This window comes from Squalius cephalus, assembly GCF_949319135.1.
Source record: "Squalius cephalus genome assembly, chromosome: 1".
Lineage (NCBI taxonomy): Eukaryota > Metazoa > Chordata > Actinopteri > Cypriniformes > Leuciscidae > Squalius > Squalius cephalus.
The window spans coordinates 56,964,696-56,991,956 of record NC_137122.1 but is presented as its reverse complement, the minus strand read 5'-3'; the positions used below and the strand labels follow the sequence as shown (position 1 = coordinate 56,991,956).

Below are 27,261 nucleotides of genomic sequence, written 5' to 3'. Positions count from 1 at the left end.
GAGGATAACAACAAGAACGGATCTTCACGCTGGCCAATCAGAGGACGGGGGCGGGGTTTGATGTGCGTGTAGGCCACGCCTACTTTGGAATACCAGGAAGTGTGTGTACCACTGTTTTTAAAATGAGCTCAGATGTGAATGGATATTTTCAAAACTTAAGTGTTTCAACTAAATCGTTTTATTTATTTTTCTGTCAACATTCCCTTGGTAGGGTTTGGAGAAAGTAACTAATAAGCTACGACTGCATGAGTTTTATAATAGTGTTCAGTTTCATTGCATTTGTGGACCAACAATTCCAGCACGTCAAACATCCGTGTTATGAGAATCATGAGACACTTTGCTCTTAATCCCGCTGCTTTGGCTTACTCTATGACAACGCTTGGTGCTGCCATGATGAACAGCATGTTTAGTTTCTACTACGTGAAGCTGTTCTTGAACAGGTACAAAATATCAGAGACAGCCTTCCACCAGTCACAGGTGAGTCTTCACACAAGTTTTAACATGCATGTTCATTTGAACTGCTATAGAGTTCATGCTTTCGGGTATTTCTGTAAACTATATATATATATTGTAATACAGTTTATGTGTTTTCAATTGAAACATTAAAAACACCTGCAAGACTCTTCTCTTTAAATAGCGAGTGTCATTGGAGGAGCGGCCAGAACTTTTTAGCCAATCAGAAGCCTGATAGCACACGTACGTCACGGATACGTCTATTTGATGTCTACATTTACACCTGCAAAAAAACAAAACAAAACACTTTTACACCTGCAAACCTGATTTGATCTAAGATGGAATGAGTATATTTAACAAGAAATGTAATAATAAGCATATTCGACAAATTCTTAAGAATAAAAAATATGTTTATTGGGCCTCTCTGATTGAATTTATATACTGGAAGGAAGCCTATTACCTCATAGGTACTGCATTTCCAATAAGACTAAATAAGTTCATTTTAAGATCTTACATCAAATATATCCTGTGAATGATACTGTGGCAAAATATATGGATGTTAACAGTTCTTGCTCATTTTGTGGGAATAAGGATGAAACACTGATCCATTTATTTTTCCAGTGTGAAAAAACTCAACTTTTGGAATAGTTTATATCTTCATATATAGGCAAGCACCTTGATTCTTCCAAATCCTTTCTGTTAAAAGATATAATCTGTTAAGGTACAGCCAATACTTCAATAAATTACATTGTTAATTTTTTTTTATTTTGTTTGGAAATTCATGCGTATCCATCAGCAATACTTTCTGTCGTTATTATGAAACATGTACTGTATTGGATAAGTAAAGAGTAAAGTTAATATTTTCAGAGCTTACAAACTTAAACTAGTTAAACCAGATTTGCTGGTTTAGGTGGCCTAGATAATGTTTAGCTGGTCTTTCAGCCTTACAAAACTAAACCTCTTGAAAACCATCAAAACAGACCGGCCTAACCAGCCACTGTAAACACCTGAACACCCTGATGTACTTCAAGACAAACCAAGGAAGGTAAATGTTATTTAGGCTAACTAACCGGCTAAAATCAGAGTGTGTTTGAGTTAGTTTCTGTGGCTTGAAACTGACTGTCAGCACAAACTTTCAATTTTTATAGGGATAGTTCAGCCAGAAATTCTGTCCCTCATCCTCATTCGCTCCTTTTTTTCCTTCAGTGGAACTTAAAGGGCTAGTTCACCCAAAAATGAAAATTAGCCCATGATTTACTCACGCTCAAGCCATCCTAGGTGTCTATGACATCTTCTTTCAGATGAATACAATCAGAGTTATATTAAAAATTGTCCTGGCTCTTCCAAGCTTTATAATGGGAATGAATGGCTGTTTGTCTTTGGAAGTACATTAAAGCACATCTATTCATGATAAAAGTGCTCGACATGGCTCTCCGGGGGTTAACAAAGGCCTTCTGAAGTGAAGTGATGCGTTTGTGTAAGAAAAATATCCATATTTAAAACTTTATCGACTAAAATAACTTGCTTCCGGCAGACGCCTGAACACTTGAACTTGACGCAAAAAATGATCAAACCAAAAATGATTCAGACACCAGATATATTTTTTGCACACAGACTCTTTTTACACACAGACTGAACACAATGAAGCATTGCTTGGTAATCGGTTGATCTAAACTGGTATTATCTAATTGTGTAGTTAAATTTAACAGCTGACAGATATTCAACATAATTCATCTGTGAGACAGTCTAACAGAAGGACGGACAAAACCAGTGATTTGATCACTCTGAGTTCTTGGCATATTTTATTACCATTTTCTAAACTGTAGTGAATAAACTGTGATAATGTGAGAAATGATGAAGTTGTCTGAATAAATTTAGGTTTGACTGTACAGTAAAGCTACAAAACTTTTTCATTTTTGAAGCACTATCTGGAGCAGTACAGTTTTGTCTCTAGACAGGTTGTGTATATGATCTAGACTGCGCTCAACGACCCTTTATCGGCCAATTTATCGATTATCGGCTTTCAAATATAAATAATTATCGGTATTGGCTAAAATGTTCATATCGGTGCATCCCTAACAGTTGTGTCTCTGCACAGGTTGTGTATATGATCTGGAATGCGCTGAACGACCCGGTGTTTGGATATCTTCAGGACAACTCCAGCTTGCAGTTCTGCTCGCGCCGCAGACTCTCCATCCTATACGGGGCGCCGCTGTACGCCCTGTCGTTCCTGCTGGCCTGGTTCCCCTGGAGGACGTACGAGGAGCACGACTGGCTGAGCGGCGTACACCTCACCGTGACCCTGTGTGCGTTCGACGGCCTGCTCACGTTCGTGCTGTTGGCCCAGTGCGCTCTCTTCGCAGAGATCTCGGGACACCATCAGAACCGGCTGAGGCTGATCAAATACAGCCAGGTGGCGTCTCTGCTGGGCTCGTCTAGTGTGCTGTTCAGTGGCCTCGTGTCCGAGAACATGGAGAACTTCGCTGTCTTCCAGGGCTTTAGCGTGTTTGTGGCCGCGTTAGCCTGCGCTTGCATGCTCTACACGGGTTTCCACAGCGAGAGTCGGTTCGACTATAAAACCCCTGAGGAAAAGGACAGTTCTCCTTCGCTCTCGGTGTCTTCTGTGCTGTCCATGACCTGGCAGATCCTCACCAATAGAGACTTCCAGCTCTTCGTCATCATGAACTTTTTCCAGGTGTTCTTGCTGGCTTTTTACAATAACTTCACCCTGATTTTTGCAGAGCATCTCATTCCTCAGGACGTCCTGCCGCCGATTGCCAAGAGCATCATGTATGGAGCGGGATTCATCTGTCCTCAGGTGCGTCTTCAACTGCTACTGCTACTAATACGTGACCCTGGATCACAAAACCAGTCACATGTCGTACGGGTATATTTGTGGCAATAAACAATACATTGTATGGGTCAAAATTATAGATTTTTCTTTTATGGCAAAAATCATGAGGATATTAAGATCATGTTCCATGAAAATATTTGGTAAATTTCCTACTGTAAATATATAAAACATTTATTTTTGTGAGTGAATGCAGCACAATCGCCAACATAAATGCACAACTTTAAAGGAGATTTTCTCAATGTTTCGATTTTTTTGCACCCTCAGATTCCAGATCTTCAAATAGTTGTAACCAAATATTGTCCTAGCCTAACAAACCATACATCAATGGAAAGTTTATTTATTCAGCTTTCACGTGATGTATACATCTCAATTTCGAAAAATTTAACCATGTGACTAGTTTTGTGGTCCAGGGTCACATATTGTCCTTCATACTTGGATTTGAATAAATCGGCTTTTTTTATGACATATTCCCTATTTTAGGACGGCATTTACCAAAACAGTGCTGTGTTTTGGGTTAAATGACCTCATTGTATGTGCATAGCTACATATGATGATATTTTGTCCAGCTGAGAACTTTTGAAGAGCTTATAAAATGTGTAAAGGAGTCAAAACAACATCAGAAATCCCTCCGTCACACACACACGCGCGCAAACGAAGATCTGCTGTGAGGAGACGCGGTTCTGATCCTGTGCCGAACTGTGATGGGCAACATCGTGACTATGATGAGAAAAAATAGGTGTGCTTGAGATTCTGTCCTTAACTTAATGTAACGAACCAAAAACAGGAAGATGAGACCCTAAAAAGGACCGAATGCTTAAGCGCACCTGTTTTTTCTTATCACAGTCGAGATGTTTCCCATCACAGTTCAGGCATCAGAACCGCGTCTCCTCGCAGCGTATGCATATAGATATATATATATATACTTCTGCCCTTTAGAAACTACATGATGTTTCCCTGAACAACACAAAATGAGTACAATGTGCCCTCATCATCCAAGTTTAATGCATATCCTGCAAGGGGTGTGCAGACTTATGAGCAGAACTGGGACACAGCACTGAAGCCTCTCTGTATGTTTTGCTCTACAGGTGTTGGTGTTGTGCAGCCAGAATCTTCTCCATAAGCTGGGCTACTACAGACTGATCCTGGTCAGCTTCTACGTGGAGGCCGGAGCGGCCGTCGTCATGTTACTGCTGGGTCCGGACAGCTACTATTTCCTCGCATTGTTCCTCACTTCCAGCATGTGAGTAATTACACGGCTGTTCTGGGATAAAGGAATAAACATGCAAAAAACCATGAGATATGTGTTTCCTACAAGAGAGCGTTCACTGGGGAAGTTCGTGCGTTTAGAGTTTAACGCTACCGTAACCGTTCAATAGTTTGGTGCTGCTCTGTAAAAAATTAATGATCATTAAGTTATGACAACATATGTTTTTTTACATTGCTTTAGCTTGTCAAGATAAGTTAAGCAATTTTCAAGTTATACAAGATTCAACACATTTTTAAGTCAGTTTAATGTAATTTAAGTTGAAATGACATAAATATCCAAGTTGGTTGTACTTAAAAAAAAAATATATATATAGTAAAAACAATGTTTTTGAAAGAACCCTCTTCTGCTCACAAAGACTGCATTTATTTGATCAAAAATACAGTAAAAACAGTAATATTGTGAAACATTATTACAATTTATTCAAAATACTGTTTTCTATGTGAATATATAGTAGACTGTAATGTATTCCTGTGATCAAAGCTGAATTTTCAGCATCATTACTCATTCTATGATGATTTGATGCTCAAGAAACACTCAGTATTATTATCAATGTTGAAAATTGAAAGTATTTTCAGGATTATTTGATCAAGGTAAAAGTTTAATAGTGAAAATAGAAATCTTTTAAATCTAAACGCTTTTAATGTCACTTTTGATCATTTTTATGTAACCTTGCCATATTAAAGTATTAATTCCTTAATTTAAGTTAAAGTCTTGCTGAGCCCAAACTTTTGAGCGGTGGGTATTACAGTATTTGCCAGTGAATAATGGTTTTACACATGTACTGTAGGCCAGATTATGTGTTTTCTGCTCATTAGTGTGTAAAGCGTACATACCAACTGGACTTTTACTGCATGTGTTGTGTTTCTGAATCGGGCTGGCCAACATTATTCAGCATACAGCCTAATGCATCTCAATAATAGGCATTTACTTTGAGCTTGTTTAAAAACGGTGACCTTTTTCCCATCAGAAAATACAGATTTTCCATCAAACCACTGTATTGCCACTGTAAGCAATTAGATGTAAAATGTTCATGTAAAAATATAAAAAATCTTTTTTTGCACTGTTTTTTTGCCAAATAAACAGAGGAATGGAATTAAATAATTTACATTTTTATGCCCTAATATCAGTGTTAATTATTGTAATTGACTTAATTTTCCCTTGAAAAAGACTTATTTAATTTAATTACAGTTTCTTATGTAATTACAATAAATACTGTATAGACTATACAACAGTTCTATATTTAACAATAATAACATCAAAATTTAACGTCTTACATTTAAAATGTATGTTTTTAATGTGACCTTCTCTCTTTTAAACACTTTGGTCAGTTCAAGAATAATTTATGCAATTTTCTATTATTTATTTGAAAGAATTAAAGAGCAGTTTCATGTCTATCTTTATATTGTTCAACTGGTCCAGGTTAATGCGGGATTTAGAAAGTAATTAGTAATACAATACTTTATAGAGAGAGTAATTAGTACAGATATCTAATTGCACTGTTGAATGCATAATTAATAGCTAGTAATTAATTACTTTTGTTAAAGTAACACACCCAACACTGTCCGAGTTAACAATGCATAGTGGTAAACAGTAATTGTTAAAACCATTGTTACTAAAACAATTTAATGTGTGAAAAATGTAATGCAGACGTCATTGAAGTGATGATATAATGAGATTCACCTAATGCTGTTTTTTTCTGCTTAAAGGGGAATCAAATCATGAATCAAATTCCCCTGAATTGTTTACCTTATTTTTGTTTTTTTTGTTTTCAGAGTTCAGTGTGAAATGGTGATAAAAGTGCAATACTGTCGCCTTTTACAACCTTTTTCCACCTTTGTTGCCATTGGGTTTTGGCTTGCTTAGTTGCGGACATTAAATTTAACATTTAATTTAATATTCAACAATCTGTATTGTAAAAAGCGCTGTATAAATAAATGTGACTTGACTTGACTAGTGGAAACAAGGTGAATAATAAGCCTGTGTGTGGATGTGTGATGTTGAATCAGGGTCCTGGTTCAGGCGTCCTTCAGTCTCTTCAATCTGCCTCTGGCCGACATCATCGACTCGGACCTGCAGAAACACAAGCGCAGGTATTCACGCGCGCTCACACACTATAACTAACTGGCTTTCAGTCAAACTCTTGCTTCTCAACTTGTCATGCTCATTTTTTTATTTAAATATGGCACTATTAGCTATCAAAGATGAGTCTAATTCATAATTCCTGTCATTTAAAGGTGTTGAAAATTAGCATGTGTGCTAAAACACCCAAGCAAATGCATATGGTTCGTCCAATGTAATTGTAAATAACTGATGTGTTTTTTTCCTCTAAATGTTTCCAGCTCTCCTCTCTCGTCTATGGTCTTCGGGACCAACGCTCTGTTCACGAAGCCGGCTCAGTCTCTGGCCCCGATGATGGCCGTGTCTATCCTGAACCAGTACGGCTATGCGGAGATGCATGAGGTTTCCAAGGCCGTGGATCCAAGGTAAGGTTTACCTGTCAGATATTACAATACAGTCTGTCAAAGCAAAACCATGCCCTGGAATATTTGTTTCAGAACATAAAGCAACATAACCTGGGTTGCCAGGAATGTGTAACAAAACTAGCCCAGTGACCCTATCCAAACATCAAGACTCAATATATGCCACCCCATACAGAAAATACATGTTTTACAGTCACTGTTATGCGTTATACACACTTTCAACTTGAAAAGGCGCGACTCCTTTAAGTCAGTAAACGGTCACTGTTATGATTTGTGCTGACAGGCCCTGTCTACACCTGGTATTAGGAAGCGTTTTAGTCGATCGGATCACAAGTGGACGACTCTGAATACAGGAGTAAATGGGGTGTAAAATGTTTTGAGCTTGTCCACTTTCGAACACTTCCAGAGGGAGTGAAACACATTCGACAGTATTGCTTTTGTAGTGTAAACGCTCATGTGATCGAATGTGTTCAAACAGCCTCAAAACACCGTCTTCTCTCTGTCTACTGGACTAATGAGTAAGATTATGAGAAGAGCTCTGGCCAGACGGGGTTTAAACTATCGGCTGGAGACCAAGTTTGATTTGAGGAGTAAAAACACACCAAGCACAATGTTCTCTCGCCATTCCTGGGCCTGTATTTATCAAGCCTCTGAGGATTACTGGATTCTTGACTCAAAGCTGCGCTTAAAAGTTAGTTCATCAAGCATCTTATTTGTAATTGTGAAGTGTAGGACTAAATCTTAATTGTTAGTCTTAATTGTAATGATCCAGGACACTCTGCTGTGCCGCAAACGGGATATTCCCAGATAAATCCACATTGAAGAGGGAAATTCCTAAGAGGAGTTTACATTCAACACAACATTGTATCGTTTGGACAAATCATAAAATCTAGGCTATATATATATGGGTCAGTTAACAGCACAACCGGGGTTAAAATTTGTAATTAAGACATGGTGGAAAACTTGTTTATCTTTCATTTCCAATGTGTATATCATAATGTGTTCTCTTGAAAATAATATATATATATATATATATATATTATGATAAATAATTTTCAAGAGAACACATTATGATATGGGATTTTTAGCTGATAGTTTAATTGATAGTCGATAGTTTAAATCCCACATTATGGAAATGAAAGATAAACACGTCTTAATTACAAATTTGAAAAAAATGACCATATATAGCCTAGATTTTGTGATATAATCGTCCAAAAAAGAAACGAACTGCGAGAGGATGAAGAGCTACTTTTGCTGAACTAGTCGAACAGCGGAAAGATGTTATAAAAGGCAAGTCCAGCCCAACATTAACCAGCGCTGATAAAGATGATGCCTGCACTGTCCAAACGATACCGCTCATCGTCAAAAACTTCTTCCTCTCCTGAAAGATTCACTCGTCTCTGTCTCCTCAATGGCGTCACCTCTCCAGCTGTCTTAAATAACTGTGGGAGAAAGAGAGATTCTTAGCTTTAAGAAATTTGATAACTTGCTTTTATTCTTAAGTTTGAAAGTAGGAGCAAATTTCATGAGCTCTCAGCACTTAAGACTAAAATGGCACTTTGAGAAGCTTGATAAATACAGGCCCTGATTGAACACACACTGGGCTCCGCCCGGCAGCTTTGTCCGTTGTGTGTTTGTTCAGTGTTTCCATGTTTGTTTTGGGATTTGTCTTTATTTATGTTGCCATTACCCTTTCGTTTAGTCCTCGTCTAGTCCTTGTTTCACTCGTTGCGCTCGTCTGGTCCTCCTGTGCTCTACTTTATATTGTGCTTCATGTCTCTGTGTTCCTGTCTCAGATCTTTCTCTAGTATCGTGTTGCAGTTTTCTTAGTCTAACTTCTCTTATTTAGCCTTCTTTACTTGTCTTGTTTTACTTGAGCTACTCTAGTTCTTTCTCCCTGATTTATAGGTGTGGTTACTTTAGCCTTCTCTTTTATTTATTATTTTACCCTGGGTTTATTTTTATTTAATTCCCTAGTGTTCTCCTGTCGTGGACTTATTTTACTTTACTTTCCTTAGATGCATAGGTTTAGTTTTTCAGTCGCATAACTCTAGTCTTTGTCCTGCCTTGTTCTTATGTAATGTTTGAGTGGTTTTGTTCTTTCTTGTGTCTCCCCTGTTGTGTTGTGTGTCTGTGTGTGTTTGAGTCCAGTTGTTGGACTGTCATTGGACTGTTCAACTGTTACACATTGTTCCTTTTATTGTTAATAAATCAGCATTCCCTGTGCTTGGGTCCTGTTTCCGGTGAATCCCGACACTCACAGCGTTCGGCTGGTCTTGTGTCAGTCAGAGCAGAAACTAAAGCTGTTGCTCTATGTGTCTTTTTCCATCGTCTCTGGTCGTGTTCGTATGTAAAATGCGTGAGCTTATTTCGTCCATTAGATTGAAAGATCTGAAAAAGCCCATTCATTTACCCACCCATAAAGAATTAAAACACCAGGTGTGAACGGGAATGTGTCTCCCTCGTCTACTTATGATCCAATCCACCAAAACACATCTTAATACCAGCTGTAAACAGGGCCTGAAAGTGGCCCAATCCTGTGGGAAAACCACAAACTTGGCAACCCTGAATGTAACACACTAAGTTAGTCTGTGAGATTAGAATAAGTGTGTCCCAAAGCATAGTTATGTTGAAAAGAGTATGCCAGAAGGATGGTCTACTATTTCTGGTTAAAAGGTGAGAAATGCGAGACATAAACATGCAATTCTGAGGAAAAAAAAAGTCAGAATTGTGAGAAATAAACTCGCAATTCTGAGGAAATTGGACTTTATAACTCGCAATTGCAGCTTTATATCACGCAATTCTGACTTTATATCACTCAATTCTGACTTTTTCTGATTTCTGACTTTTTATCGCAATTATGAGAAAAAAAGGCAGAACTGTGGGATAAAAAGTTGCAATTCCTTGAATTAATTACTACTTTTTGATTTATTTTTTATTCTGTGGCGGAAACAAGCCTCTATATAAGCATGTGATTCAGACTCTCGTGCCCTGCCGCCAATGGTCTGTCCTCCTCTAGTGGTGGAAAGCTGCACTGCATTCATTTCTCATTGCTCTCTCTCCTCCTCCTCCCAGTGCTCTCCAGTCCCTGCACAGCATGATGTTTTACCTGGTGTGTGTGGTGCCGCTGTGTGTCACGGGCCTGCAGGTGCTGGCCTGGAGACCCTTCTCCATACGGGACAGCCACACACTCGACGCCAAGTACATCGATGGCTGAACTCGGCTCGTGCTGGAGTGATTTATGTTCTCACTGATCTGTAGATGAATCAGGAGTCTGGGGTCTCTTATTACAGTCTGTTTCTTTAGAGGTGTTGTTTCTCAGGCTGTGTGTTTATTGTTTGAGGGATATGCTCAGATTACGTCGCACAAATGCAAAAAAATCAGATAAATTATCTGAAATGTAGCAAACTGTAATGTGATGTAAAGTGGATCTCACTATGCAATATTGACCGACTGCCTATACATTTTCCTGCTTATTTCACGCTACTCGCCAAATAATGTACAGTACAGGCCAAAAGTTTGGACACATTACTATTTTTAATGTTTTTGAAAGTTTCTTCTGCTCATCAAGCCTGCATTTATTTGATCAAAAATACAGAAAAAATGTAATATTGTGATATATTATTACAATTTAAAATAATTGGTTTTCAATGTATTATACTTTAAATTGTCATTTATTTCGGTGATGCAAAGCTGAATTTTCAGGATCATTACTCCAGCCTATCACATGATCCTTTAGAAATCATTCTAATATGAGGATTCATTATCAAAGTTGGAAACAGTTCTGCTGCTTAATATTTTTTCATAACCTGTGATACTTTTTTAGGATACTTTGATGAATAAAAAGTAAAAAAAATAAAAATAAAAAAAAAAGAAGCAAATGTTTTAAAAATAGAAATCTTTTGTAACAACAATTTACTCTACTGGTCAGTCATTTGGGGTCAGTCATCTTTTTCTTTCTTTTTTTGAAATAAATCAATACTTTTATTCAGCAAGGATGTGTTAAATTGATAAAAAGTGATAGTAAAGAAGATTTATATTATTAGAAAATATTTTTTTTTATTTTGAATAAATGCAGTTCTTTTGAACCTTTTATTCATCAAATATATTAAGCAGCAGAACTGTTTCCAACACTCATAATAAATCAGAATATTAGAATGATTTCTAAAGGATCATGTGATAGACTGGATGTCACATGTGACACTGAAGACTTGAGTAATGATCCTGAAAATTCAGCTTTGCATCACAGGAATAAATGATCATTTAAAGTATAATAAATTGAAAACCAATTATTTTAAATTGTAATAATATATCACAATATTACATTTTCTTTCTGTATTTTTTATCAAATATATGCAGGCTTGATGAGCAGAAGAAACTTCTTTCAAAAACATTAAAAATAGTAATGTGTCCAAACTTTTGGCCTGTAGTGTATGTAAAAATGTTGTTTTAAGCAGACATGATTTGATTATGTGTGAAGAGTGACACAAGAGACATGACAGACAAAAGTGAATTCATATATTTTAGCGTCAGAAAGGTTTCTCAAGTAATTCAGAGACAGAGGGTCGTGCAATATGTTATTAATATGTGACATATTATTCTGAGCTGCTGGAGTGATTTATGATCATAAAAGACCAAATCAACGTATTCAATTAACAGTGAGCTATATAATTTATTATTTTATCCCGAAACAAGTACATGAGCATTCCTCTGTGTTTTATATCATTTTATCGGTGCCTTTCCAGTTGAATCACTCAGAAAACTTTTGGTTTTGAATATATTTATTATTTGGTGGTCTCATTTTTGTAGTCGTTACTTGTTATTTTTCTATGTCAATAAACTTGACCTTATGATCAAACACTGTGTCATAATTATGTGAATTTGTTTTGTACATTATGGAACAACGAATGCAATTAAAATCTAAAAATGAATAGGGATAAGTTAATAATTAGGCTACTGTGTTATTACACGAATGACACTCTTAATGGACATCAACATGGAGAATGATGAGGGGGAAAAAAGTTCAATTCAAGTATATAATTTTAAGAAGCATTACGGTACTGAGAATTTGGGCTGAAATATTTACTTAATAGTCATAATATAAAAATAACGTGATGATATTAATGGTGAATTGTGTCTTTGACAGAGACAGATCACCATTCATTCTCACATTACTTGTCTTATTAGCAGCCTGTTTAAAATATGTAACTTTTAAACGTGTATATTCATATTTTATTTTTCTTAGCCATTATATGCTGTTATGTTACGGAGAAGTGTTTCATGAGGCCCACTCTTGATAAGTTGGCCTTTTGTACTGAATATTTGTCTTTTATTTTGAAAGCTTCTCTATTGTGTTTCGTATTCCGGCCGCCATGTTTAGCCGGAGTCACACAGTTAAACAGAAGAACTGCCTTGTCCTGCTTTCGCCAGTAGTTTTACTCTTTTATATGATTAGTCTATATGTGTTTTAGACCAAATTAATTTTATAGCCCCCCTCCCGTGCCTTTGATAAGATGTTGAGTAACTCTGGGCAGTGAAGGGACGTGTTCATCCTCGGGTGAGTGTTGCACTGACACCTGGCTAGCGTTAGCTTCAGTGATAGTGAGTTCATCTATAGCAGTCGATAGATCGATCAAAACATGGCGCAGCAAAGCTCCTTACATCAATACAAACCACATTATTGGGCTTCATATTGATTGATGTGTGCGTATTGAACTGCTTTGCTCTTGGGTTTGTGTGTTAGTATTTATCCTGATGTTGCTGTGGGATGATTCTTGATTTCAGGTGAACTTTGAGAGCATCATTAGAAAAGAGTGACCAGTGTGTTCTTGGTTAAGGAGCACTTTATTTATACCCTATATGGGACATCGTTTAAAAAATAATAATGTTTAACCTATATATATATATATATATATATATATATATATATATATATATATATATATAGCCTAAGTAATATCGTATGACATCCCCTTCAGCCAATAAAGTTAAAATCTATTTGTCATGCTTGACATTTTTGGCAGCAAGGAAGTGAAGGTCACATGCTGTCAAGGTATTCCATATATATATATATATATATATATATAAATCATTGTACATGCACATTTTTTAAAAATCAATAACTCAAAAAGACCCCCAAAAAAATCTGTGTCATGCATAAATGACAAAGTCCTTTTAGGGGATCTTCAGTACTGGCACTCTGGTAGTATAATTGTCTTTTTCCCTGTTTTAGGTTGATGTTGCTGTAGCTTTTCCAGGAGGTATTGATGATAGAGACTGCATTGCTTCAAAAAATGAGGTCATACTAAGAAAGGAAGTAGTTGAGGATCGAAGCAGTGAAAGTGATGGCAGAGATGAAGAATATAGCCTAAGTCATAGATTGTTGTGGAAGTCAGACATTTTAATACACTATCCTATGCCAGTTTGATCCACAAAACAACCAGAGGTCTGGTTTGATGCCATGACCTATTGACCTCTACACTGACACACACAGGGATACGACAAGCCGTTTTGACTTTCATTCCCAGGATATGAATTCTTGATATTTGATCAGAAATTCAATTCTTTTTTGAAATCATAATTTTTCATAATCAATAATTACTTTGTTACTACAAAAAATATAAATTCCTGATATCAAGAACTCAACTGTCACTCGTTGAAATGTTAATTCTTTAATCCTGTTAATGTATTTCAGCATATTTAATTTGGTATTTTCGGATAGGCTATCTGAAAATGTATTTCTGATATCTGAAATTGCTCTCCTAATTATTGATTTCTAAAATGCTTTCTTACTAATATACACATTCATGATATCAGAAATTAACATAGTCACTAGTGACAATCGAATTGTTGATTTAAAAAACTTTACTAGTAGCAGTTTAGTTGTTGATATCAAGAACAGACATTTTGCACTATTAACCATGTAATTATTGATATAAAAATATATAAGAATTGTATTTCTGAAATGTGAAATTGGGACTTCAACTAGTAAGAAATCAATTCTTGATATCAACAATTGAATCTGAATGGCAGCCTATGGTGACATTAAACTAGTGAAAATACAATAACAGATTTCAAGAATTATAGTTTTTACTAGGCTAGTTAAAGTCAAGAATTTGTATATCTGCGAGTGATGACATCATTGATTGTTGATGTCAAGAATGAACATTTTAACTAGTGAAAACTGAATTGTTGATATCAAGAATTCATATCCTGGGAATGAATAAAAAAATTCAAAACTGCTTGCCATAGCAGTGATGCTCCAAAAATGATGACTAAACGGATCAAAATCGAGTTACATGTGGAAAGTGTGGGGTTACAACAAGACTTTTCTTTTTCAGTCTAACCCAGGGGTGCCCAACCCTGCTCCTGCCGATCGACTGTCCTGCACAGTTTATCACCAACCCTAATCAAACACACCTGAAGCAACCAATTAAGGTCTTCAGGATCATTAAAGGGTTAGTTCACCCAAAAATGAAAATTCTATCAGTAATTACTCACCCTCATGTTGTTCCAACCCCGTAAGACCTTCGTTCATCTTCGGAACACAAATTAAGATATTTTTGATTAAATCTGAGAGCTGTCTCACTGCTCCATAGGCTTCTAAGACATAACTTGCTGACCCAGAAAATGAATTAAAGACATCGTTAATATAGTCCAAGTGACTACAGTGGCTCGGTCTTAAGTTTATAAAGCGACGAGAATACTTTTTGTGCGCAAAAACCCCCCAAAATAATGACTTTATTCCACTATTCATTTCCTTCTCTCTGGGCCTCGAGTTTTTTCACGTAGTGTAATAGCGCAGCGCATCTGTGTTGTACGTCACATGCATCACACACATGACCAGCGTCGGCCAAAAGTGAGCCTACGTGTGACGTACAATACAGATGAGCTGCGCTCTTATACTACGTGAAAAAACTCGAGGTCAATTTACAGTCAAAAAAGTTCTTAGAAAATGCATTTCATACCAAAATATTGAGACATCTGTTTTTCTCTCTGTTTTTTCTCTATATTGACATATTCTAATACGCCCAGCAGAGTTCACGTTGACCATGCTAACAGGAGCTTTCGCACCGGAGGAACTTTTCATAGTTCCTAGAACTATTGGCGGAAGGATTTTGGAGTGTTGGCACCGCAGGAACTAGGAACGATTTTAGTTCTAGGAACTCCTTTTGGAGGAATTAATTTAGCTCCTTTCAGAGTAGGGTCTAAACCAGCACTACAGAAAACTACCAGTGATGTTAGTGTAGCCAGATTGGCCGAACGCACGCGAAACACCAGCACCCGCCATTTTCAAAAAAGCTGTGTTAGCACACAGATTATAGCCTATTTATTTACTCCAGAAACTAACTCAACGAACATGGAAAACAGTGATAGATGTGCCTCTTAACCTTTACGTTGAGGAGAAAACCCAACGCAACTTTGAGGCGACTAAGAGAAACATGATTATGTATTTCTGCTCAGCTAGCAACACTGGACATCAACCACACGGCATACGCTAATACCTTTTCATATACTGTCTACTTTCTATGTATAACAGTTATATCTAATAACGTATTAGACAGGACTGTTAGACATAGAAAGTAGACAGTTACAACTACAAGCGCGGCTTACGTCACTTTAGAGTTCCTACTGGCGGTGCGGATGCAACCAGGAAAACGTTCCTAGGGGAACCATTAGTTCTCGGGGAACCACCCTGGTGGCTAGTTCCTAAAACTAAGTTCCTAGAACTACCCGGTGCGAAAGCCTCTATTGACTCCTGCATTTGGTTTCTTTCAGTCATGGACCCTCTGGACCAGGTCGATGTCATGCACCTTCAGGAGTCTCGTTCCTCAGCTCTGGATCTGTCTGTGGGATGCAGGCAGGGCCCATTAAACTCCATGGAGGCTTTGGATTTGGTGAAGAAGCCCAGCTGGTGTGGCATTACCTCAGGGAGCAAGAGCGCTAACATGTCAGAGTCTCGGTCCGGTCGGTACATCACTCGGCCCAGCAAACAGACTCCACCCGATCACCCAGAACCAGGATCAAAGCACCATGGGATTTGCGGGACATCATCCCATGGCTCTTACGCTATGCCTTTACCCCTGATCAATGGATTGCCGTCCGTGGCTCAGATACTGTCTCAGTGCCCACCGACACACCAAGAGTTTGAGGATGACGCAGATTACGACGTTGAAATGGACGAAGCGTTGACGCAAGCGAAAAGATGTCGCAAGACAGTGTTAGAAAACCGCACACTAGGAGGTAGGATAGCACACAATGCATTAGAGACACTTCCATACTTTAGTGACGCACTGTCACAGACTAAGGGCTCGTCATGTTTACCTCAGGACGCCAACGCTGCCGCACACACACTACGTTCCACCAGCTCAGCGGTTGAGTCGACTGCCATTGAAACTCTCGCATCCGAATGTACCGGCGCTAACGAAACGTCTCCCTGCTCCGCTGAATACATCTCCAGTGACGAGGACAGTGACGTCATTGAGGTGCCGGTGAGCAACTCCAGATGCAAGACGCCTTCGAACTGGCGCCCCCGAACTGAAAGTGTTATCGTTAACGACATGAGCAGTGGAAGACGAAACAATTTCTCCATGAAGCAGGAAGTCGACTATGATCATCAAATGGACAATCCCAGAAATGTGAACAACGTCTGTGCAATGGATGAACCGATCTTTGAAGGCCGTGACGGTAGGACTGGCTCCGGATCCAAATCGCTGCTGTCGTGGATGGAGTCGGTCTTGATACCCATATCCCCACAGGACAGCGATCAAGAAGACATGGAAGCTGCTTATTCCCAAAACTTCCCATCTACCTCAGATGGCGAAAACACAAGCAACTTGGCATCTCCACAGATTGGGGCATCTTCTTCAACGCCAAGCCATTCCCAGAAGACTCCGGCTTCAAAAAGTAGGAAGAGGACAAAACCGAGGCCCAAACCTAGATCCCAATCCAGTTCCCAATCCAGATCCCAACCCAGACCCCAACCCAGATCCCAATCCAGTTCCCAACCCAGATCCCAACCCAGTTCCCAACCCAGATCCCAATCCAGGTCCCAATCCAGATCCCAATCTAGATCCCAATCCAGTTCCCAACCCAGTTCCCAACCCAGTTCACAACCCAGATCCCAGTCCAGTTCCCAACCCAGATCCCAACCTAGATCCCAACCTAGATCCCAACCCAGATCCCTACCCAGATCCCAATCTAGTTCCCAATCCAGATCCCAAACCAGACCCAAAACAGCTAAGCAGGCGAGGCCGTCACCAGGCAGTAAATCTGCAGCAAGTAAGGCTAAGAGAAGAAGAAAACCTTGGACGTCTGGAGTTTCATCCCTGTTTTCTCCTAAAGAGCCGGAGATCAAACTCCGATATGCAAACCACAAAGAAGAGAAGACTCACGCTAGGCTGGACGGCTTTGCTCCTTACATCCGTATGAAGTTCTCCTCCTGCTCAATCGTTAATTTTAGGGAAGAGGACGATTATTCAGCAAAGAAAGGGTCCCAGCAGACGGTCTCGGGAGTCATCCCGAAATCCTCCTGTCTGCAGCTGGGCCGGGTCGGCTCCGAGGCCAGGCTTCAGGTCCGGCGCTTCTGCTGCCTGTGTGGACGGGCCGGGAACGTCGAAGGCCTCGGGGACCTGCATGGGCCGTACCACTCCAGCGGAGCTCCGCCCGTCTGTAAGGTGGATCGCAGTCCCGAAGCCCAGAAGCAGGACCCCGACTGCAGCGATCCGGACTCTGTCTGCAGTTTAGAGGACGGGGCGTCCCGGGAGGTCCCACGGCAGGGGAAGGAGAACGCGGAGGAGTCCGGGGTCTGTGCTGAGCTCTGGATACATGAGGACTGCAGCGTTTGGACTGCAGGCATCTTTTTGGTCAAAGGGAAACTCTACGGATTGGAGGAGGCCATCCGACTTGCACAAGGAACAGTAAGTTTTTTACTTTTAAGAGTCTTGTTTCTCCCCAAAATTATTATTAGTATTATTAAAAGATCTTATATTTTGCATTGTGAAAGTGAAACCCGTTTTTAATTATTATTACGATTTTTTTGCATTGTGACATTATTTTCATGACCATTAACACATTTCCCCCCAAGATTTTTTTCCATGAAGCTCTATCTAGTCTATCTATCAGTCCATCCATCCATCCAGTGTATCTATCTATGTATCCATCCATCCATCCATCCATCCATCCATCCATCCGTCTATCTGTCTGTCTGCCTGCCTGTCTATTTATACATAGAAGTGTCATTTGCTGATAGTTATGGTTAGCTTGGTGGTTATTATAACCATAGGCTGCACAATACTGTTGCATCTTCTTTTAAAATCATTGATTTGTTAGTGTGAGTGATGAACAGCATCAAGTTAAAAGATGGTGGATGAATTGATGTGTCTTCAGCAGTGAATGCAATATATGATTTCGCAAGGGATTTTTTTTTTCTTTGATACAAAATCAATTTTTTTTTATTTTGGTTAAATATGGTAATGTACATAATATCAGCAATATAACCAAATTTAAAAAAATGATTTTGTATCAAAGAAAATAAAATCCCTTGCAAAATCATATATATATATATATATATATATATATATATATATATATATATACAATACTGATATACAGATATCGTGAGATTCTTTCCCCTTATTTTATATATAAAAATAATGTCTGGCTATATGTAAAATAACCCTGTTGGCATAGGTCACACAAGATTGACCATCATTTTTTGCTTATCTATGTCCTGCAAGACCCCTCTTTCCTTTAAACATTTTATTAGACTGTCTCACTTTTAATGCAAAGTAGGCAACTAAGGACTTGTTTAGTAAAGGTTTTAGAATTTGTTATCATATGTTAATGTAAAACATCTTGTATAATATTAGTTGTATTTATGCAACTCTTCTATTTTTGTCACTCGTGAAGATGCCTCAGGTGCCGAGTCTGCCGACATGGCATTACAAAGCTATACTACTTCAAACACCGCTGTCTCTGAATCTCCAGAAGCTGTAAGGTGTGTGTGTGTTGTGTTTGGTTGTTACAGGTGTGTTCACACTGTCACATGGTTGGTGCCACTCTGGGATGTTTCTTCAAAGATTGCCCCAATAAGTACCACTTCCCCTGTGCCCTGCAGTCAGGTAATGCTCACGGTCTCGTCACACCGCACCGACTGAAACCTAGTAATGCAGTGTACAGAACAGCTTGTTTCACATGATGGTTCTTCTGATTTAAAAAAACAAAACAACATTGTTTCAAGGCAGTGGTTCTCCACCCTGTTCCTGGAGCCACCAGAACTGCACATTTCCAATGTTTCCTTTTCCTCCTATACGGACGTGCCTTGTTGCCTTCATATCTCCGTGGAGGAAGCATCTTTTAGTGCCAAATCGTAGGCAGTGACTTGTTGCCTCGCTGCTCTACCAGGCAATGACTCTGCAGGGAGTGTTTGAGCACGAAGGCTCCTCACAAAACTGATTTCAGACAGACTTCTGAGATCTTTAATGATCTACAGCAAAATAGAGCGAGCTTTGGTGAAAACTAAGAGAATATTTAATGACTACATTAATTATTGCTTGCTAGAAAAGACATCAGAAGTGGAAAACATTGGTCAAAAACGTACATTTAGACGCCACTTTATTTTTCTAGCTCAACTGTCCCAGAATGGAAAGCACAGGATTGTGGGATATCAAAGGCAGTGAAGGATACATCTATGCTGCCTTCAGAAATCCATCAGATGAAGTATCTCAGGTGACAGGAAGTGAAACAAACATTGCATTCGTCCTCCAAATGCAGCATTTTTAAGCTAGAAAAAAGAAAGATGGCGTCTAAAAGATGTGGTTGGCGGTCAGATGGCGTAAATGTACGTTTTTGACCAACATTTTCCACTTCTGATGTAATTTCTAGCGAGAAATTACTATTATAGTTGTTCGCTCTATTAATAGCTCGCTCTATTTTTCTGTAGATCATTAAACTGTTACGCAGGCATTGCCTGATAGAGCAGCGAGGCAACAAGTCACTGTTGACTGTCTGTCCAAATCAGATTTTTGTGCATATCCGATTGAAATCTGGCAAAAAAACACATTAAATGCGATTTTTACAAATCCGTTTTAAGCTACATTCATATGTGGTTTGAAATCCTATTCAAATCGGATTTGTGTTTCAGTCTGACTGATCTGACTGGATTTCCATGTGGTTTATGTGACTTTCTCACACCATGTCAAGCGTCGTTATAGGACACATGCTGAAAGTCGCTGCAGAAACAACGCCGTGTTGTTGCAAAGTGACGAGCAGAAAATGACAATATAGCAGAGACGTGTTTTGAAACCGGCCACTGAATAAAACCACTCAGAAGACGCAGTAGTTCAGCCACACACTGTCATGATGTAAATAAGACAGCATCTGTGTTTGAAACCCATGTTGATGTTGTTTTTGGCATATTCCTCACAATGAAACACCATTGCCATAGAAACCAATGAAGATATTCCAGAAAACAATCAGATCTGGACGGATGCGTACAGTCAATAATTTAAGATCAGATACACAAATAATTATATGGTAAATGATATGGAGTATTTACTGATGAGCTAATGTGTGTGATTGAGGAGAACTTTAGGAACCGGTTTGGGAACCACTGTTTTTAGTCATTTCAGAGCAATGGAAATATTGATTTAGTTGTATTGTCCAGCTTCTTGTAAGGCATCGACTTATTTCCCATATCCGGCTGTTCTGGAGTTTGGGTTTGAACACTCATCTCTGTTTTGTTGCTCTGATGCTTGTGTGTTTGAGGTGTTTGTCTGTGCTGTTTCTCCACAGACAGTGCGCTCAATGAGGAGAACTTCACCGTAAGATGCCCGAAGCACAAGGTGACTCAGAGATGTTGTTTTAGTTGAGTTTAAGTTATGAAAATGACATGAGTTTGCAGCATAATAGACTGCAGTATTGAATTCCTCAGCTTTATTGTCTTCCTCTTGCATCATCTTCAGTGCCGATAACGAACGCTCGTGGTTTTGTCTTCTCAGAATAAGGCATCCAGATTGAGCGTCAGCAGGCTGAAGAACAGATGACATCTGGGGCGGGTTGAAATGTCTTTGAAGGTATTTTATAGGGCTGGGGATTGACACAAATTTCACAATTTTGGATATCAGGTTCAATACATGGCAAATTTTCTCAAGGAGAGCAAATCTCTTAACTAATGCTGTAAACTATGGGAGTCAGTTGTAGCCTATAGGCTTCATTAGCCTACTACTATTGAAGGTAAAAATTAACTGATTTGTATACAAACACTTAAATTACACTTTTATTTATATTTATTTTTATAATAATAAAGTTATGTGAAATATAAACATTTAAATGGTGGCTGTCATAAAAACTTGCCAGATTTATTCAAACATGCATTAAATATTGAAGAACATTAAAAATTATAATGGATATGGTGCATATATTTAGCAAAATGCTCCTCTCTAGAGTTACTCTAGCTGACTAACGAGTTCATGGTCACTGGTTTTTCTGAGGTAAATGTGACGTTACATGACATTGTTTACAAGCTGTTTTACTGACGTCTTTCCACGGTTAAAACACTGATTGAGCGATTCCATGTGACATGATACGGATTTCGATAAGTTGTACTCTATCTTTTAACACACTTTCAGATGCACATTCAAATTTATTTTGCACTGTAACTGGTGTTATAACACTGCATTTCCCCAATACTGCACCACTTATCATATGACAAACTCTTTTCTTGTTTTGGTGCATTAATCAGCATTAGTGATAACTCAAACAAGTTCATATTTTATTAATCTAAGCGTACGTTTACATGACAACGATGCACTAAAAAACGAAGTTTTTCCTTTTTCCGCTCACAGACGACAATATGCTTTGGTATCTTTGAATTTTAATAATTACGATTATTATCGATTCCTAATTTCAACACATTTAGTCTTATTGCAAAACAATCTAGCCTAACTAATATAAATTTAAAGCATTATTAAAGACAAGTAAACACTCATTAATTTAAAAAAAAAAAAAATTTAAAAAGAGCAATCGCAACAAATAAATACAAAAGAACAAATATATGATTGAAATACAGTGTTTTAAGTTTTTCAGGTATTCAGGTACAGAAACTGTAATCAAATGTAAAATAACACTGCACTTTATAAATAAAACATACAGTACATTACAAATATAGTTACAAAAGTTATCCAGTCAAGAACGAGGGAATTTTCTCTTTGTCCTTTGTTGTTCGATTAGTGTTATTATAGAGACGGCAGCAGGAATATTAGGCTGCTGTCGCTTTAAGAGTTTCCCAATATAGTTACACATGCCCACAGTACTGAAAACAGAGCGCAAGTCGTCTTGCGCTTGAATTGTTTAAAGTCATATTGAAATGCTCACAAAGGAATCGATAAGAGGAATCGAAATTTTTATTTTATAACAAGTATCCGATTCCCGACCTCAAGTATTCGATTCCCAACCCTAGACGACAAAATTGTCGAAACGATCCCCGTTCACATGGATCCTTGAAAACGATTAAAAACACTGTATTATTCATGCCAGGCCAGTAGATGGCGATGTCCGTTTGTAAAGAAACATTATGCACCTATAGACTGAACACATAATACGCATGAACATGGCCTCACAGTTTTCACATTTTAGTTGTTTACACAGACGATAACGGTATCGTTTTCAAAAATATGCACTTTGAAACTGTTTTCAAAAGTTTGTTTTTAGGCCCCCAAAATGCAAATTGAACGGCTAAAATGTATACGATTTCCGTTTTTAGTTGAAAACGGCCCCTAAAGTTGTGTTTTTAATGGTGTATTGATCATTTGTTTGTTGATCTTCCTCCACAGGTAGACTTCAGCAGGGCATCTGGCTGCGCAGTGGATCCCTGAAGTGTTTACAGATTGTTCCAGTTGGTTTTGTACTTCACGTGTTTGAGTGTTTACATGTACTCTCAGGCGTCTGAAGGCCCTGGACCGGATGAGCTGACCATCTGACGGCCCGTCGCTTGAGTCGAGCTGTGCCCTGGACGACGCTGGATGATTCTCACTGCATTCCTTCTGCTCTCTGAACGAACGCTCGATATATTCAACCTCTGCAGATCTTACAACATAAACCCATCTCCATTTCACTGAAGGCCAAATATCTCATTCCGCTTCACACTGAATCCTGTAAAGCCCTTTGAAAGTTAATAATGAGAGCCTTGTTTCATTTAAAGTTACAGTACAAGTGCACTGAGCAGAAGTGCTCGTTTTTTTGTTTGTTTAGTTTGTCATTCTTATATGAACTCCAGCATCTCATTGTTCATTAATGCAACACGAACTGACCATTTTTTAACAGTGACATCTTTATCACATAAAACTGAAATGCTGAGTCTCCTCCAGTGGTATCGTATGCACTAGTATGTGAACATATTTATTTCTATTTATGTTTAATGCATATGTGTGTGTATTTATTTGCCAATGAACAGAGTGTGTTTTAGCACCTTGTATAATTTGATGTTGTTAACAGCTACAGGGTGCTTTAAACATGAATTTGATTAGCGTTTTGAATCTTGTGGCCTGGGAATCGAGGAGTCTGTAGGATTTTTCCATTTCACCCGATGCCTTGTGATGTCTCGAGCTCTGTTTCAATAAATGTTTTTATGTTATACATTCCTAACATGCGACTGTGTGACTGTTCTTCATGTCGCATTGTTATGGATGCGTTGATGCACATGTTTGTCCAGATGGTGGTGCTAAACAACCTTCACAATCAAACAAACCTGGGTCAAGTGAGTATTTCTTAAAAAGATTCTTTCATGTCTCTGATACAGCAAATGAAACTTATACTAAAACCAAACCTTTACGTTACGAGTGGTCCGTTCCTCTGCAAAGGTGGGTGTCTAAGTCGAAAAGGTTTTCTCTGACTGGTTTGCATAGAGCAGTTGCTAACATGTTTTGCTCTCCTGTTGCTAGGATGTTCTATGTGGTTGCCATGGTTTTTGGTTGGTGTTACTAAGGTGTTCGGTCATTGTTTACTGGCCCGGGTCATAAAAGGTAATGGGTATTATTTTTAGCACCATTACAATTCCTGCAAACTCACGTTATGATTTATATCATTTAAAATGCGTTATAATGACCATTAATGTCTTTTAAATAACATGGTTTATATACTAGTATGCAACTCAAGCTATAGGTTGTGAAATCAAGCATTTCTCATTCTTACCGTTTTATTTTTAGTTAGCTTAGCATACATCTACACGATTAGACTGCTAGCTTAGCTTATATTTTATTAGGTATGTTTTTTGCTTCCAATATAGTTCCCAATTACATGTTTCAAATTAATGATGTTTGTGTACTTAGCAGGACAATTAATTTATAAAAAATGTATATTTAATTATTTTTTACAGAACTTAGTATGTTCCAATCAACACACTCACCATGCTCTCCCAGCTAATTAGATGATGAGACATATCAAATCAAAAATGCAAAAAAGGTATGCACTCTAAAACTCTTTTATTATAGGCAGGAGATTAAGTTGACTCTTTATCTCCCGTCTATAATAAAAGAGTTTTAGAGTGCATACCTTTTTTGCATTTTAGAACATAGTATGTTGAAACTATCCTTATCCTTATAAAAAAAATACATTGTATGGTTGCTTTATAGTTTGTTTTATTATGCAATACATAGGCATTCATTTTATATTTCAAGCATGTTGTTTGTGCACTTAATGTAATAAAAATCATACAATAGTTAAATAGGTTATAATTATTTGAGACATCACGAAAACAACTTTTGATCAGGCATTACCGCCTGGGTCCTAAAGGAGACCCATTGTAATCAGTGATGCTGTCTACACTGGATGCGGCACGACAAGACAAATACCCAACAGTAAACTGATGCCCCTTTTTTATTTTTGACGTAAAGTGCTTGTGATACTTCTGATACGAAGGCCAAATGGATTAGCAGCGATCGCTTTGTCACATTCAGTGTGGACAGCTTGTCCGTCTGCATCCCAAATCCAATTTCTGTGTAGGTACTACATATGAATTAATCATGTGTCCTGCTAGCGTCAGTTGTGTAGCTTCACTGCCAGAGTGGTGCAAGGTATGACATCACTTTGTTGGCCAAAACACAGAAGTGAGTTAGCATTTTAGCACTTCCGGTTCCATCGCCCCAAAGCCAATGGGTTTTTTGAATGGGGTTTTGGTTAAATGGCTGAAATAAGGTCTGTGTAGTATGTTCTATATAGTATGAATGTGTGTAGTATGAAAGTAATCCAGATGTAGGCTACTACATCCACCATGTTGTCATTGTCATGTGATCTACTAGTAGCCTCTCCTGTGGCCTCATGGGATAGTAAAGTGTCCATCGTATGCACACTTTAGCATCTCGCCGGAAAAAGTAGGTCATTCGGGTACTTTTCACCTACTCTTTTATGAGCAGTGTGAGTTTGGACATGCTTCTTTAGTCACATACAGCTTTCGCCTACTATATAGTAGGGATGTGATTTCAGACACAATCATACTTCCACTCCCGCAGACTCAATCGCAAGCACAGCTGTCAATCATGATAGACAACCTGTCAGCTTGATAGGAACTATACGTATACGTGTAACGTGTATAAGTGTAATAGTGTTTATTTTGTTTGGCTCACGTGACGTCCCATTCGATTACATGGTGACCTATACAGCAGCCGGCCAACAGGGGGCGATCGAAATGTGTCGCCTTCACTTTTCAGGACTTGTTCCAGACTCACACCTGTAAGTAAATATGTTTGCCAATCCTAAACATTGACAGTGAAAGTGGCATAACTAAAAAGTAGCAGATCTTAGTCAGGGTATAGCGCCTGAACTGCTGTCTAACAAATCTATTGTTCAGCTTTTCAAAAGACTTTCCGTAGACAAAAACTCCATTAAACTGTTTTAAATGTTGTGAGTTTTGAAAAGTACATGTGATCTAGCATCTTTATGCAGTTGCAAAGACTATAAAAGGCTAACCCTCACAGCCTAGTTTTCATTCCTGTCGAAGATTAAACATGGCGTCCACCCTGACTGAGGTCTAGGTATTACGTCAGTAGCAAATGGTGAAATGCAAACAGGATTTTTATTGCTTTTTTTAGTATCTGGTCAGGTATAAATATGTAATTCCTAATAAAGTCAAAGAAACTCACTTAAAAATAATAAACAGATATTAAATAATGATTTTATTTGTAAGTTTAAAGAAGTGGTTTCTCCATTATGCTGTTTTTGTAAAGAGGAAACAAACAATCTTACATTTATTTTTTAGTTGTAATTATACCAAATTATTTTGGTCCAAAGTTTCTATGTTTCTTTTTGAGGGGTTTTACAAGTCTGTCACTATAACTGATATAATGGTCTTGTTTATGGATTGTCATACCGGTTTATTGGAAATGGATAATATAACTAAAATTGTAATTTTTTGGGGGGAAATGTATACATAAAGCAAAATGTATGTTAACCGCACCAAATGGTAGACTATTTTCCACTGACTTAAAGGATTTTTACGACTCTCTGACTTTAATACAGAACAATTGTAAAGCTGTCACATCTCAGCTGTTGAAAAGGATACTTGATGTATTAGATGATTGATGTTTGATACGATGCAGAATTGTGATCTTTATTTATTTTTTTATAGATTCAAGTGTTTTATATGACTCTGTATTCCCCTATTGTTAGTTATTTCAATAAAAATAAATAATAATGTCAATAGCACAAATGTTGGTGGACAAGTTACACAGCAAAGTTGAATAAGGTTAGATGTTTGTTCAAATCATTATAAATAACATATAATAGTAATTATGATTGCCTTGGGATACGTTCTCAGATTCACATACTGACAGTCCTGTTAAACTCGAACAGATCTGTGCTTATTTTTCCTCCAGTCAAATCTTGTGAGTCCTCCTCCTCATTTCCCCATCAGACACCAGTTCTGCTGCTGCCAAGGTCCCTGCGGACATGCGCTTTGTTTGTGATGGAAATAGTGTGTCGGTCTCTTAGCAGTGTGTGAACACACTGATCCAATAACAGTGCAGGTGTTGCTCAGACCTCTGCCTGCGCCTCTCGCTGCTTTTGTGAGACGTTATCATGTCTCACACTGTAAATGAAGTTTGTTCTGTGAATCAAAGTCTTGTCTATGAATCAATATGTTACTTAATATATCGACCAGCATTATCGGTATCGGCCGATATATGTTCATTTTTAATGTTATCGTTATCGGCCCG

At 38.2% G+C, this 27,261-nt stretch overlaps 3 protein-coding genes across 5 annotated transcripts in view; 2 read left to right on the top strand and 1 right to left on the bottom strand.

Annotated features, from left to right (window-relative positions):
- LOC307160335 (splicing factor U2AF 65 kDa subunit-like) overlaps positions 1-27,261 on the bottom strand; it is a 161,556-nt gene that overhangs the window by 69,599 nt on the left and 64,696 nt on the right. The window lies entirely within an intron of this gene.
- On the top strand, positions 86-11,909 carry mfsd13al (major facilitator superfamily domain containing 13a-like). 2 transcript variants are annotated; one of them, XR_013823097.1, is made up of 7 exons: positions 86-477; positions 2,552-3,271; positions 4,393-4,547; positions 6,581-6,664; positions 6,914-7,057; positions 10,130-10,596; positions 11,414-11,909. XR_013823097.1 is itself a non-coding variant. In XM_079889946.1 (6 exons), exons 1-6 carry the CDS (start codon positions 319-321, stop codon positions 10,269-10,271), a joined length of 1,404 nt encoding a protein of 467 aa, XP_079746072.1. In that variant the 5' UTR covers positions 87-318; the 3' UTR covers positions 10,272-10,892. The 2 variants fall into 2 exon arrangements, 1 of the variants encoding a protein (XP_079746072.1); XM_079889946.1 differs by lacking the exon at positions 11,414-11,909 and having other exon boundaries at positions 87-477; positions 10,130-10,892.
- LOC307161780 (uncharacterized protein) lies at positions 12,427-23,702 on the top strand. 2 transcript variants are annotated; one of them, XM_079876723.1, is made up of 6 exons: positions 12,427-12,611; positions 15,833-17,973; positions 19,083-19,176; positions 20,849-20,898; positions 21,055-21,129; positions 22,888-23,702. In XM_079876723.1, the coding sequence occupies exons 2-5, from the start codon at positions 15,835-15,837 to the stop codon at positions 21,097-21,099; spliced, it is 2,328 nt and encodes a 775-aa protein (XP_079732849.1). In that variant the 5' UTR covers positions 12,427-12,611; positions 15,833-15,834; the 3' UTR covers positions 21,100-21,129; positions 22,888-23,702. The 2 variants fall into 2 exon arrangements, with proteins under 2 accessions (XP_079732849.1, XP_079732850.1); XM_079876724.1 differs by lacking the exons at positions 20,849-20,898; positions 22,888-23,702 and having other exon boundaries at positions 21,055-21,108.